The sequence below is a fragment of the Hippocampus guttulatus genome, chromosome 7 (genome assembly GCF_054856545.1).
Source record: "Hippocampus guttulatus isolate MCC_2025c chromosome 7, RoL_Hgut_1.0, whole genome shotgun sequence".
Classification (NCBI taxonomy): domain Eukaryota; kingdom Metazoa; phylum Chordata; class Actinopteri; order Syngnathiformes; family Syngnathidae; genus Hippocampus; species Hippocampus guttulatus.
In genome coordinates, this window is record NC_141267.1 from 2,740,200 (window position 1) to 2,755,997 (window position 15,798).

The 15,798-nt window shown below is 41.8% G+C and overlaps 1 protein-coding gene across 2 annotated transcripts in view; it reads right to left on the reverse strand.

The window, feature by feature from the left end:
- The window catches only part of anos1b (anosmin 1b), a 59,001-nt gene that overhangs the window by 7,388 nt on the left and 35,815 nt on the right, over positions 1-15,798 (reverse strand). For both annotated transcript variants that reach the window (XR_015101477.1, XM_086116637.1), the window contains exons 3-9: positions 12,010-12,069; positions 11,408-11,615; positions 10,651-10,835; positions 7,662-7,791; positions 5,777-5,870; positions 4,708-4,945; positions 426-564 (exon numbers count right to left, since the gene is read on the reverse strand). Coding sequence is in view for 1 of the 2 variants with exons in the window: in XM_086116637.1 (XP_085972763.1) it covers positions 426-564; positions 4,708-4,945; positions 5,777-5,870; positions 7,662-7,791; positions 10,651-10,835; positions 11,408-11,615; positions 12,010-12,069 (1,054 nt within the window). In the remaining variant the exon portion in view is untranslated. The remainder of the gene's footprint in view (positions 1-425; positions 565-4,707; positions 4,946-5,776; positions 5,871-7,661; positions 7,792-10,650; positions 10,836-11,407; positions 11,616-12,009; positions 12,070-15,798) is intronic.

Genomic DNA, 15,798 nt, shown 5'->3' on the forward strand with positions numbered 1-15,798 from the left:
TTCCATCATAAATAAAAGAACGAAAAGTGCTGGAGTACCAGTTTAGCACAGCCCGACAATTTCATTCAACTCTATGGAGAAATGTTGCATGGGTCAAGTTAGAACCCCCGCATCATATTTTCGTCAAGACTTGCGATACTAAATGGATACGTGAATTTCTGAAAAAGGCACCATTCGTATGCTCATGACATCTTTTGTTCTACTTTACGACCCAGGAAGCAGCATGCAGACACCCTAAAATAATCATTTTTCCCAACTTGAAAATTGGCTTTGATGGGTACTATTCCAGTTTTAATTTGAAAGGCAGTAGTTTTGACCCTGCTCTTGTATGAGATTTTATTGTCCGATCCTATAATGCATCTCTCATTTCAGAAATCAACAGCCAAGTATGTCAAGTCACTAACAGGACATTTTATATCATTTACCTTTACAAGGGACTGTAGTAAAGACAATGTGGGCTCTTGGGCTCTTTAGTCTCTTCTGGCCCCAGTAGGCCACTGATTGTACAGAGAGGAAGTAGGAAGTATCAGGACGAAGACCCTGTAGCCACACATCACACTGCACCTATGACACAACATAAAAATGGAAAGATGATTTTAAAAAAATGGAATTTTCACTATTAAATCTGTTCCAATGTTTTTTCAGGTTCCTGACTGGTGTCCTAAGGAAATTATGCCAAAGGTCTGTGGCTTCAAAAACCACCACAGGCATTGTGAATGTTATATTCATCATCCACCAGGCCTTCATATTCCTCAATATCTCTCCCCCCTCACCCCCTGTTCACACAGTGACGGATGTGTGCGCCCTCCCATTTGACTGACAGGCCAGACCTGTTCTGTATTAGACCGCTGTTTGACTGACAGCTCATTACTGACTCTTAGTCAATCAAATTCATCTGCCTGTATGGACCTGAACCAGCCACAACAAAGAGATGTTTAGACGATAACACTTTTGTGCGTGTGTGTGTGTGTATGTGTGCGTGTGTTTGTGTGTGTATGCGTGTGTGTGCGTGTACGTGTGTAAGCCAAAATGTCACAGACCTGAGCGAAAAGCGGTTCTTTGGTGTTTAGCAGAGAAAACGAGGTTGAAGTATTTCTAGTGCAAGCAAGATAGACAAAACATATGGCCTGTGCGTGTGCGTGTGTGTGTGTGTGTGCGTGTGTACACATATATGCGACACTGTGAAAAAAAAGCCTGGATTTCGATTCTAGAGTTTAATGTCAGAGGATATTACATGAAAAAAAAAGTACAGTCATAACCACTAATTCTGCAAAGATGTTCATGTTTGAGGAAGCTTCCTTCAATATTCTTTTACATTGTTAATGCTGCATATCCCACAACATGCATGAAATCCTCCTCGACATAAACATTAGCTTCATTTTCTTTAACGATGGGCATTGAAATCACCAGCACATTACACATTTTGTGCCTCTGTTCTTCTTGCTGCTACCTGTTGTGATGTTGTCTCTTTCTGTTTCTAGTAAGTAGATGCAGCTGCGGGTAAAAACACTTGTTAAGAGGCCTTATTTAAATTCTTGGCCTCCCAGTCAAGCAGAACAGAGGACCTGACTGAAGATAAATGGCTCCAACAGGCTTAGTCTGGGATCGCCATCACTACTGTATTGAGGATAGCTAACTCCAGATGAGCACACTTGCACTAAAAGGTTTGAAACCTTCATGTTTATGTTCATATATTGAGGCTAAAGTTGAGGCTAAAGTTCTGATACATGATCAAAATAGATACCACAGAAACATCTGACGAAACTGAAATTCTGATTTATTCACATCTCCACATTTTTTTCTCTCAAAAATTGCACAAAAACCTCAAGTTTGAACGCCTGTTGCACATTACACAAGACCTACAGATAGACAGACGCATTTCTACCTGGAAGAGTTTTGGCTCCTGCATTCACTCAACAATGACTTATATGTCATCCATATTTTGACCTCATTGTGACTAACTATAGTCTCGTGACAGGCTGGCACATACATTACATTGTTTTCATCTGATTTCAACACTATTCAGAAAAAGCAGACTGCAGAATAGTCAAATCTCTTTGGGTACAGCTTATCTGCAGGGCCGTGAAAATGGATTTGCCCCCTTCCTAATTTCTGTGTTCTTTGCATATTTATCTCACACAAAGATTTCAGTTAATCAAAACAATTTTAATATCACACAACGACAAACCAAGGAAATACAAAATGCAGTTTCTAAATGCCAATTTATTTTATTGAGGCACGAAAAAAATCTAATCCCACCTGTCCCTATGTGAAAAGGTAAATGCCCCCCTAATCCTCTTGTCACCAATATCCGAAATAAAGCATTTGCAATAATTGGTGCTTCGTCATTGATGTTGCTATGGAGGAATTTTGGCACAGTCTTCTTCACAGAATGGCTTCAACTACGCCATAGTGGAGGGTTTTCTAGCTGAACTGCACATTTAAGGCCACATCACAGCATCTCAGTTGGATTCAAATCCGAACTTTGACTTGGCCGCTCCCAAACCTTAATCTTGTTTTTTTTGAGCCATTTAGAGGTGGACTTACTGGTGTGTTTTGGATCGTTGTCCTGCTGTATGATCCAAGAGCGCTTGAGTTTGAGGGCCTAAGCTTATTGTCGAACATTCTCCTTCAGGATTTTCTGGTAGACAGCAGAATTCATTGTCCCATCAATCACAGCAAGTTGTCCTGGTCCTGAGGCAGTAAAGCAGCCACAGACCTTCACAATGCAACCACCATTCTTCACTGCTGACATAATGTTTTTATCAAATGCGGTGCCATTTTTACCCTAGACATAACGGGCTGCACATCTTCCAAAAAGTCCAATTTTTGTCTCATCAGTCCACAGACTGTTTTTTTCCAAAAGTCTTGAGGATCATCAAGATGTCTTTTGGCAAATGTGAGATGAGCCTTTGTGTTCTTCTTGGACAGCAGTGGTTTTTGCCTGGGAACTCTCCCATGGATGTCATTTTTGGCCAGAGTCTTTCTTATGGTAGAGAACACTGATCTGAACTGAGGCCAGCGAGGTCTGGAGTTCTTTGGGTGTTGTTCTAGGTTCTTTTGCAACCTCCTGGATGAGTAATATTAGCTGGTCGACCACTCCTGGGAATGTTTATCACTGTTCCCAGTTTTATCCATTTGTGGGTAATGGCTCTGACAGTGGTTCGCTGGAGCCCCAGTGTGTTGGAAATGGCTTTGTAACCTTTTCCAGACTGATATATTTCAATAACTTTTTTCTAATTTCTTCTTGAATTTCTTCAGCTCGTGGCATGATGCGTTTGTTTCTTGAGATCTTGTAGCTGACTTCACTTTGTCTGACAGATTCTATTTATGTGATTTCTGGATTCGACAAATGTGGTGCAAGGGTGTTGCCTGTGAAAATAAACTCAGCTTTCCTAAAACTGTCAGGGGGCGGGGGAGTGGGTTACTTATTCATAGGGACAGGTGGTTTGGGATTTTTTTGTGCCTTACTAAATTAAATTGGCATTTCAAAACCGCATTTTGCATTTCTTTGGGGAGTGTCTGTGTGATATTAAAATTGGTTTGGTGTACTGAAACTTTTGGATGTGATAAATATGCAAAGAACACAAAAATAAAGAAGAGGGCAAATAATATTTCACGGGACTGTATGAGGCTCAGTTGTCATTTTATGTCAGTGCTTTATCACACGACCAAAATGGTATCTTAGCTCTTTTGACAAAGTTATGGCCTCTGACAATTGCTTGTCTAACGGAAAACTAATGTATTTCGAACATACAGTATAAACAACATTTCAAAGTAAAAACAAAAAAAGTCAGAAAATGTGTAGAAAGTCTTGAATCCTACCTATATTAAGCTTTTAATATAACATTGGAAACCCACTTCACAAACTGTATTTCATATCTCAAATAATTATTATGTAGCTGTAATACCTTTAACTATGCTGTTTATCTGCGTGCTTTAGTAGCATACACCTTAAACACAAGAGCATAAATCTGTTCAGGTTTTACAACAGAATAGATATAGAAGACTGAGACGGACATTGTGCATGAAAAATCTTCAAGACAGGCCCCCAATGATTTTTAAATGTCATACACTGTCCTAAAGCCATAGCTTTTGAAGCATTTTTTGTGAACAAACAAACTCAAATGTAATGTAAATTGATTACCACCACTTTCTCTGCCCCTCCTGTCTATCACTGCATTGTCTATCCATCCATCCATCCATCCATTTTCTGATACACTTATCCTCACACAGGTCATGGGGGTGTGCTGGAGACGATTCCAGCTGTCTTCGGGCAGTAGGCAGGGTACACCCTGGACTGTACACCACACATGTTTTTGGAACGTGGGATGAAACCGGAATACCCTTAGAAAACCCACCCAAGCACAACATGCAAACCCCACACAGAAAGGCCAGAGCCAGAATCAAATCATGCACCTCTGCACTGTGAGGCCAAGCCGCTAACCCAGGGGTGTCAAACTCAGGTCCTGGTCGCTGTCCTGCATGTTTTCCAAGTCTCCCTGTTGCAACACACCTGATTCAAATGAACAAGTTCAATGGCAGGCTTCCGCAGACCTTGCTGATGATCTGATCATTTGAATTACGTGTGTTGCAACAGGGAGACTTTGAAAACGTGCAGGTCAGCAGCCCTCCAGGACCGGAGTTCAACACTAATGCGCGGTGGCCCTTGCATTTTCTAATTAATGTGAATAAAAAGTTCCTTACCCCCTGGGTCACCCTGCTGTTGCTCCTTTTTTTACTCTCCTGGTGTGCATGTGGCTGTGTAAACTGGGTTCGCATGTTGTTATGTAATTCATGCATGTTTGCATGTGCGAGGTGTGTGTTTTTTTGTGTCCTATGTCGAGACATCCACGTGACTCTGTAGTTGTGGACTGGCAAGTCTCCATCCTGAGGGGGGTCCCAGTGTATTAAGACGGTCACAGTGATTCCACTCCCCCCTGACCTAAGGAGAGAGGTCAAAATGTCAAAACACACCATACGTAAATGTCAGCCAACTCCGAGTATGCAACAAGTGTAGTACTTGATTTGACAAGATGAGATGCCTTTCGTAATCCTGGGGAAGGAAAGATTATTTTCAGGAGTCAAACTAACATGTCTCCAGCAACCAGTTCCCAAAGCGGTCTTGAATCTATCACCCTCCCTAAGACAAGTTCTTCAAGCAAAGGCTTTTAGTAACCTCATTAGTTTAGGAAAGAAAAGGTTTCGTTTTCAACATTTCACGAAACATGTCATAAAGGGATATGGATTTGATGCCCAGTTTTGAAGACTGGGACTGATTATTTTAATTTACTTATTTTTCCCTTTCTTTTGGGGTTGAAATTTTGTCTCTGCTGCTTTTTTTTCTGTTGCGGTTCAGAATCGTGTCCTCGTCTGGGCAATTTCATTTTATGGTGTTTGTTTTGCAGGATAAAAGTGGTTTTGAATATGGAGTTGGTTTTGTTATGGCCTGTTTTTGTTGAGCAAAAATAAAGGTGGGTAAATTTGAAATAATTGATATTGCGATGAAATTGCTCTTCGTTAGTCGTCTGAATTTATTGTGGCTTTTGTCACCTTTTTTTAACCTTTCTGTCACCATATGGGCAGCGGTAACTTAAAATGTTTGCTCATTTATTTTAAAGGGAAACTACAGTATACAGTGAGTCTGTTATTTAATTGATTGATTACCAGTAGATGAATATAACTGCTGATCAAATGCGCAGAAAAGATACTTATCAACAGCACCAGCAAATACAAAGTAAAATAAACAATTTAGGTGTTTATGTTTGCTCAATACCTTTCTGTGAAGCAAGATCCTGCTTGTGAAGTCATCCCAACCAGAGTTTGGTTGCTTACACGAATATTTATTGGAGGGTCTGGAGCTGACGGGTCTTCAGCAAAAGGGAGAGAGATAGAAAGGCATTGTCATTCAAGCAAAATCTTTACATTTCGCTTTGGGCTTTAGCCACAAGGAGGGCTTTATCTGGCCGTGCATGATTCCCACTTGTCATACAAAAGGTTGAACATTAATTAACAAAATGCAAAACTCTGTAGTGTTACGATAAAATCAAATCTTCAATATCTCTAAACTCCAGCCCCTGCCATGACCCTTGACAGGATAAGCAGAGGGGAAAAGGCTCATTTCCTCTTGGTCTCAATGGAGTCTGTTCAGCCAATTCGATTAATAGCATGAAAGGTGAGCGAGACTGGACAAGCATGACAATAACTTTTTCAGAAGCTACCACAACATAGACTGAAGACATCCACTGCGAGTCTACATTTGCCTCGAGGAACAAATTGTGAGGTCGCGGCTCTTACAACAGAGAGCCTGTGTCTCATTAGTACTTCATAGCCCTGTATTTAATTACAACTACAAAAAAAGGATCTGATTAGAACGGCATCCCCAATGGCAGGCCTCCCACTGGACAATTTACCTGGTTAGCCTTTATGCACAGGCCAAAGTTTAATATTAGAATTGGTGGTCTTTCTCATTTTCTGTGTGCTTGCATAAAGAATGTTTCTCGAAAGCCTTAGTTTATTTTGTCCCCCCTGAGCCAGATAGATTTCAGTCCAGTATTTTACAAGACGAAGACATCAGGATGAGTTCCGCAATCCACATTCCCTGGCGATTACCAAAGGCAAGCGGCACTGTCAACTAGTGAGGTCACACGAGGAGACCCCAAAACATAGGACGAACCTGTTTGACATCTGCTAGCTTCCTGATTTGTAACCCATGACCCCTAGCCCCTGACTAATCAGTCCAATAAACTAGAAACATACGACTCTGACTGCTATCAGATGGTATTTGGAATGTCAGCGTGTGTCTTTTACCTTTCACCCTGAAGTCCAATTTAACACACACACATGCATGCACAGAATTAGTATGAAGCCAACAGTCAAGAGAGAGCCAAGAGAAACAGCTGAGGCACTATCCTTGTTCTGAGCAAATCTTAAAATAAAATACAGGTGACGAAAGATACATTTGTCAAGCATAAATATAAAAACGGTAGACTCTCATACTTTTTTCAAGAGCAAAACAATTGTGATTATATCATGTTAAGCACATTTTGGTGGCAGCCCTATTCTGTTTCTTGGTTTCGTAGTTCAAAAACAGCCAGATTCTTACCACTGTCTCCAGTTATTATGCTAAAACGTCTCATGTATGAAGGACAGATGTGAGAGTGGTATCAATATTGTTGTGTGAGTCCCCGCAAAGAAGCAACTCAGACCTTTTTTCCGAAAATGTTGACTATTCCTTGAATGCGGTGAAAGGGCCAAAGTGATCTGCAAGGAGAATGCCATGCAGGAATTCCAATTTAGATTTAAAGAGGTCCGGATACCCTGAAGTCAAATGCAGACATGCTTTGGCTAATTATAGCACAACATCAATAAGACCATATAAAAACAGAGTCCGATGAATATTAGCATAAAGTATATGAGTGTGTGTTGTGTCCTTAATGAGCTCCCATCTCATTTAAACTTCCTTCACTTTTATTCATGTAGTGAGAGAGAAGTGTCAAAGAGACAAACATAATTCTCAGTGCCTGACGTGCCCTCAGAGAGTTATATTATCCCTCACGCATTGGCATGAATGAAGGAGGCCTAGATGTGTTGGTCACTGACTCAAGAAACAATGTTGAGATTCACTATCAAGAGAGGAGAGCACAGCTCAACAGGCTGACCTTTATTGGAGATGTGGTGCTTGCTTGGTGTGGTGAAGCCCCTGCTGCCTTGACTGTTTACTGCTGCCACTCTGAACTGATACCAACGCTGAGGTTTCAGATCTGACAGGAGTGCCTCCTCAGAAAGTGTCTAAAAATGCAAACACATCAAACATGAAAAATGACATGTAAGGTTGCATATCGGTGCAATAACGGCTCCCCATGATGAGCTGTGATTTAGGACATGTTCCTTTTCTGTAGCAATGACTTGCAAGGTAAAACAACATGTTTACACAGAGCATACATTTATATTCACATTCTACATTGAAATCAGTGCAAGGCAGAGTTTCACAGCTTTTGATGTGTACAACATATATCAGACTCAGTTCAATGAGAATATACATTTATTGTTAGTCAGCGGCTCAAAACCATCCATGGTCCTACATTGTCAACACCTGAGTCATCAAACCCAAGTGCTGACTGCCAACACTTTAATGGCAAACGGACTGCACTTATATTGTGCATTACCGATACCATATGGTGCCCAAAGCGCTTCATAAAGCCTCACATTCAGCCAATTTATACACCAAAGGTAGGCTGGTTCCATGCTCTGCCAGGTCAATTGGGAGATAATTAGGGTTCAGTGTCTTTCTCAAGGACACTTTGACATGGTCACAAGGGGTTGAGGATGGAACCCACAATCCAATCGAGCACTTTACCACTGAGCCATGCCACCGTTGTGATCCGCCATGGATGGAGATCTGTTTGCTTTTTTCTCTTTCAGTGACCGGGACAGATGGAGGGGCGGAGTCCTCAGGGCACACCTGCTTGTAATCACAACTAGGTAGGTTTATAGGCGCTGGAGGGAAGGGAAAGAGTCGATGGACTATTTTTTTATAGTCCTGTCCTCTTGTGCAGTGGATTTTTTTCCTGGTGGCTGTCTCCTCTTTTGCTTCGCTCAATCGCCTTAGATATTCTCATCTGCATTTGGTGGATTAACTTGGTGTGTGTAGTGTTTTGTTCCTGTATCTTTTTCTTTTTCCTCACGTCTTACGTGCTCCCTTAGCGAAATGAATTGTTTGCTTGATACGATTGCCTCTGCTACTGATTTTGGGGGGGGGGGGGGGGGGGGGGGTTCCATATTTCTGCAAACACCCATGTAATAGCCACCTTCTTTCCAATCTAAAGAAAATGGGGCGGGAGTGGGATAAATTGGAAGTATTGTGGCAGCAAATGGACACGCTCATAAAAAAAAAGGTTAGAATTTTTTTTTAATTCTATGTGGTTGTGAGGCTACCTACTTTTAACAGCACAGGCAAAAGCGAACACAAAAACAAATGAAATATAAAAATCATCTAAAGTGTGATGAGATATTTCACTCATGATGAATTTCACTCGTGATGAATATTTAGATGAACGATGACGTGTTGGGAACAAATAAAGGCAATATGCCATCCATCCGTCCATATTTTGAATGACTTTTACTGATTAGGAGTGGTTGTGCTAAAGCCTATCCCAGCTGACTTTGGGTGAGAGGTTGGATCCAATCACCAATCAAAGACCATCGGTGTCTAAACTATGATCAGGGGGCCATTTGGCCTACTATCCATTTTTGATGAGTCACGTCATACAATAAAAATAACTTTTGAGACAGCCCGAAGCGCGATTTTAAAAATGGTTGGGAGTGGGCAGTGTGGAAAGTTTCAATAAAGTGGACAGGGAGTAGTGGGGACCTACACAACCCTTATGTGTGCGACGCCAACACTCATACTTAAGGGCCATTTAGAGCCTTGAAATAAATTCAACCAATGAGTGTCATGATCCTGTTCTTGTGTGTCTCCAGCAGGTGGCAGAGGAGGGTCTTCCCTTCAGCGTGCACACCTGCTGCCAATTTGGTCATCAAGTTAGCCAAGCATTTAAGGACTGCCAAGATCCAATGTGTCTGTTGGATTGCTGACCTTGTTGCTGCTCTTGCTGAAGTGTTGTTTTGTAGACCTCTCGTTCTCTTCATTGTCTTTTTTGCTTCTCTAGTCTCTCACCTTGTAAGTATTTGTTATTTTGTCTTTGATCTTGCTCATGTTTTTGTTTCGCGAAATTGGACTCTAGTCATTGTTTCAATCTCGGGTTTACTATTTCCTTGCCTTTGAATGCGCTTTTGGTGAATGTATTGTTTTTTTTCTGGTTCTTTTTGACAAGTGATTTCTGTTTATACTTTGTTGGTGCGCTTTTGTTATTGAATTTTGTTTGTCTACGTCTGTAGGATCGGATTGCCATTCAGTTTGATCCCGAACTGTGTCAACATGTTTTCGAATGCGGAAAGGAGCCATAGTGCCCCGAGAACCCCCCCCCCCCCACACACACACAACAATAACATGTCAACTCCACACAGAGAACCCTGAGTAAAGATGCAAATGCAGAACATCTCCACTGAGAGGTAGAGGTGCTAACCACCCCATTTCCATGAGGCTTTGGTAATAAAGCGCTATATATGAAATTAAAACGACTCGAAGAGAGGCAATAGTAATTTAAAAAAAAGATGTGTTCAATTCATGGGTCAATATACTGTAGTGTACAGTACAAAATATGTGGACAATAGCTGGCTTGGTGGCCCAAAAGCATTCAGACCTGACATGAGCCGTCATATATTTAAGTCCATAATGAATGTTCAGTCATTCAGAGGCAGTCGATGGAACGGCTGTGACTACCAATGGGTCCTTTTTAAGCTCTGCTTATTTACCTAACCTCACACAGGCACACACATACGCACCCATACATTCACATGAACAGTTTACCCTGGCAAAGTGTCAGACAATCAAGAGAAAAGGTTTAGACAGCAGGAGACTAAGGAGGTGCAAATGCTCCATCGTATCCACAGTGAATTATGATGTAGGGATATGTTGCACAATCTTTTAAGGTTGTTAAACTGTTAAAAGGCAAAACCGTTGCCAATATCAAATCCTCAAAGGCTGGCCTGGAATGAGGGAAGAAAAAGAGTTTGGTGGTTATTTACCAGGGCAACAGTGATCCATGGGGACGCATTATCTTCACTGGGGTGAATGCCCGTATTCCAGCGTGACTGGAGCACGTAAACGACCGGCTCTATGCTGACATTGAACTTCGACATCCACATCACTTTTACCCGACCCAGCGGATCTTCCACAAAGCTCATATCTCTGCGGGGTTTCAGGGGAACGCCTGCAGGAGAAAGAGAAAACGTTTTGCTTCGTAATCAATCCCACAACTTCAATCATACTGCTTTGTAATTCAGTTGAAATGGAATGATCCATTTCATCAGGTCGTGCAAATACTGTAGTGGGTGTGCAGTATTCACGAGAAAAGTGTCATTGCGATCTTGCACAATGGCTTAAATAAACATCGGTGATTTGTCAACATTACATTAAATCCAGAAAAAATAATTAGATATAAAATAATGCACCTGTCTGCTAAAGATATCTTTAAAATACAAATGACTGAATGTATTAAATTGTGTTTTCTATCACATTTAAATTGCTGCCAGTTGGACAATTTAGATCAAATCTGAATTAAACTTGATTTGCTTTTACAATTTTTGATCTAAAGTACTCATATTAAATCAGCATTTAAAAAAAATCTAATTAGTATTACTGTATATTGCATTAATAGTTGTACTTTATTTCATTTATTTTCATTTGTAGCCTTTTGGAAATGCACCAACATTAAAAGACAAATGACATTTAATCAACGAATACGGCTGGGCAGGCACAAGAATCAATCAGGTGTGGGGGCACCTTTGTAAAGATTGGCTGGTGTTTGACATGTGTGTCCACATCCATTGAAGCAACACTTCCTGGGAGTAGGACAATGTCGGTCATGCAAGCAGCTTTCCACACAGGCAGCTGCAAAACCCGTCGCACGTTGAGGTGGAGGGCAGTCACCCTGTCTGGATGACCTCAGAGATGTTAGAAACTCGCTGCTGGTCACACACTCTGTCTGCTTCTATTGAGAACACGAGAGACAGAGTTTTGTATCACTACAAATAAATACACAAAACATACTCACTCTTGGACAGGTACACAGGAGGCAACGACAAAACTATTACGAGAGGTTCCCTGTGCTGATATGTTCTGACACAAGCACACACAGACACGCGTACGGACACACACACACGCACCTGCATATGGACAAGCACACACACACACACACACACACACACACATGCGCGCGCACACATACACATTCATACACATACATACACGCGTACACACACACACATGCATGCACACACACATACACACCCACCCGCACGCACGCACGCACGCACGCACGCACACACACACACGCAAACACACACACACACAACGGCACTCAGATGAGGCACCCTCTATTTTACCTCACAGGACTTGAGAGGCAACTTCTTGGATTCCCAAAGCTCCTTGCATGGTTGGAGGCACTTGATGTGGGGGAAAACATACGAACAAAAATAAAAGAAATTAAGACTTTTTAATTATGACTCTTAATTAAGACTCATAACTAATAATTGAGACTATTTTTATTGCACAAATTATCAAACGCATGGCATTTTCATGAACGTAGAAAGGAGCTATCGTATCGTGGGAGAAAGGGAATTAAAAACTGCAAATGCTGCAAATATGCATTGTTGAGTAGGAGAATCTAATAAAATAAAATGGTGCTTCTGGTCCCTCTATGAACGAGAAGCAAGAAAAGATAAAGGAGATCATATTTTTCAAGGGCTTAAAAAACACACAAAAGGTTGATAGAACTGCTGAATGATGGCTCTTTGCAAATCATAACCAGACAGCATATAAAAACGGAGGTCTCTGCCCAACCTCCCCCCACCCCCTCTCCATATCAGTCTGTCCCTCCGTCCGTCTCCCTCAGCTACCCAGTGTTTCTGGTTTTAATTATTTCTTCCAGCTCAATAATTGTGGGAGGACCAATAGAACAAAAAGCTCCAAAAAGTCAAATCTAAACAACTACACAGTCACTTCTCGATATAAATGGCTTTTCCAACAACTGCAGCCGTTTTAAAAAACATTATTCGAGTGACAATAGACAATCAGCAGTGGATTGGTACTCGGGGTGTACCGATCACAATTTTCTGGCCAATCACCAATATATCAGTTCATTCTTTTTCTAATCCATTTATTCTATTCAGCCAGTTCAGTACCGGGAGTTTTTTTCTTTTTTTTTTGGGGGGGGGGGGGGGTATTTTCCTTGACTTGCACAAATGGAAGAGGGAGTCTCCGCCGTTGTGGGATGGAAGGCAGCTGATTGCTGGCCAATCGAAGTAGCTCCCCTCGCTTCCTTCTTCAAAATGTTGAAAGAGTCTCTGATTATTTGAGTGACTCAAAATCACCACAAAACCATCTCGTGGTGAACATTGTTATTACCGAATTGGCCCGAATATAAGACTGTGTTTTTTGCATTGAAATAAGACTGAAAAAGTGGGGGTCGTCTTATATTCGGGGTCTAGACATTATACCCATTCACGACACGAGAGGGCGCCAGATATCATTGAAGCGAATGCTGAACTTGACTCCCCAGGCCAAAGTGAACCCCTGTCACGAAGAATAAAAATAAAAATAGCGGTAGCATGAAGAAGAAAAATAAAAAATAGCAGTAAGAAAGAAAAGAGAAGAAAATAATAGAAGAGATAACAGAAAATGGAGAAACGTAGCGACAATCTGGAGAAAAGTGGGTCGAAGATCGGCCAGGTTAACCGGCAGCTGAGGAGAAGTTATGATGTAATTTACATTTCAAAAACCAGAAGCCATTCATTTCCGAATGTGATTGCACTTTAGTTAACATATTTAAATGTTCAGATATTAAGATTTGAATGAGGCAAAAATAACATGCTTTTTCTCTCAAATATATTGTTATAATCATTTGTTTCAGATGTACTGTAATTATTTTCTATATAAAAATTAATTTGGTGTTCAAAAAGTCTTTTTTCAAACTTGAGTCTTGAAAAAGAGGGGGTTGTCTTATAATCAGAGCCGCCTTATATTCGGGCCAATACGGTACAACTTAAAACTAATGAAGCGTGGTCGAGGAAGCCAGTTGCCACTCCCTACTTGCTCCGTCTTGCTGGAACCAGAACTTGCTCATGAGCGACGGGTAGATGGTCTGGAGCTCATTCTTGAAGGTTTTGAGGACCTCCACATACCGCTCCTTGGTGACTGTCACTGCTGCGCCAGATTCTTCGATGAAGATTGGTCCAATGATGCCTCTGGCCGAGATTTCTGGTTCCAGCAAGACGGAGCAAGTTCTCACACCTCAAACCTGTCCCGAGATTGGCTGAAAGAGAATTTCGGAGGCCGAGTGATCAGTCTCAAGACTGATTTTGAGTGGGCACCCCATAGCCCGGACCTAAGCCCCCCAGATTTTTTTCTTTGGGGCTATTTTAAGGACAGAGTCCACGCAGGGAAACCCAGAACCATCACGGAACTCAAGAAAGCCATCAGGGAGGAGGTGAGAGCCATTACCAATTCAGTCTGTAAGAACGTCATGGACAACTTCGTGCTGCGCCTCAAGAAATGCACGGAGCTAAATGGAGGCCATCTAGAACATATGCTGTAGAACGGAGAAAAAAGGCCAAAGACCCTAGTGTTTTGATGTGATGTTTTGAATATAATAAACTAGTTATGGCCAAGGTTTCATTTCATTCGGACAAAACACTAAGAAACGAGGCCTAATTAGAGTTGGGGCCCGTTTTTTTGGGGTCACCCTGTATTCAGTTTACATGCACAGTATCACTTTCTTTAAAGTACTGTATGCAATACACTATTTCGTCAATCGTATACTGTGGACAGAGGAGACACCTGATGTTAATGCATTGAACCCACTTACAGCATGTGCAAAGTATAGATCACATTCTCTAATGTCACTCGCAAGCTGTAAACCACTCATGCACACGTTGGTATTTATTTGAGACTCTGAGACTGAGACTCTTTTATACTCTTTTGGCCTGGCAACATGAGGACACTCGGGTATGAGTGAAGAGCACTGTAGAGTGTAGACATTTCTTAAATCATAAGTTAGAGATATTGCTGTTTAACCTAACAACACTCTGGAGCAGCTGAGATTAATGACTGCGTATGCAGTACTTCTAAACGCAGGCACAGTTTGCATATGATCTTGGATATAAAACAATTAATCAGTTGACACACGCAATTGCACGCGCGCGCACACACGCGCACACACACACACACACACACACACACACACACGCACGCACGCACACACACACACGCAAAACACCTAGTCTCATTGGCCTCCACTGGCTGCCCCTGCAGTTTTATAGCCTCACCTGCCACGATAGAGGAATGACAGTCATACTCAGCAAAAGGGAGTGGAGGAAAATTGTGGAAGGAGATGTGGTTTCAGCGAGGAAGAAAACAGAAAGGAGTGAGTGTCTGTTAAAAAGGAGAGAGTAGATGAAAGACAAACCATACAACAGGTCCAGAGGAAAGCTGGCAGAGCGATACAGTGAGACAAATATGACCACATGAGTTCCCTTTCCATACACTCATCTGCAATGTGGGAACCATGTGAGAAAATGGTTCAGTGATCTTGGAACCCTACTGAGACCATCTTGCAGGTGGTCTCGCACTGGGCGATTTGGTCCACAGCAGAGGTTGGTAGAGAAACCAAAATTTGTACTCCAGTCTGAGTATTGTTACTTTCCAACTGGAGTATCCAAAATCAATCTTAAAGGGCCGCTCTCCAGCCTGTTTTCCATCTCTCCTTGCTGCAACACACCTAATTCAAGTGATCAGGATTGTTACACTGCTTCTTCAGAGCTTGCTGATGATCTGATCATTTGAATCAGGTGTGTTGCAGCAGGGAGAAATGGAAAACAGGCAGGACAGCGGCCCGCGAGGAATGGAGCTGGACAAGCCTGCTTTAGAAAAATATAACTCAAGTCAAAGTAAAAAATAGTCTTCCAAATCATGACTTCAGCATGAGTAAATACGGAAGTAGTCTGTGAAAAAAAAAACCACGAACGTACTAAGTACCTGAAGAGTCCATCCATCCATTTTCTCATTCTCCTATCCTCAAAAGGGTCGCGGGGCGTGCTGGAGCCTATCCTAGGCGTCTTCATGCAGTAGGCGGGCACACCATGAATTGGTTGCCAGCCAATCGCAGGGCACACATA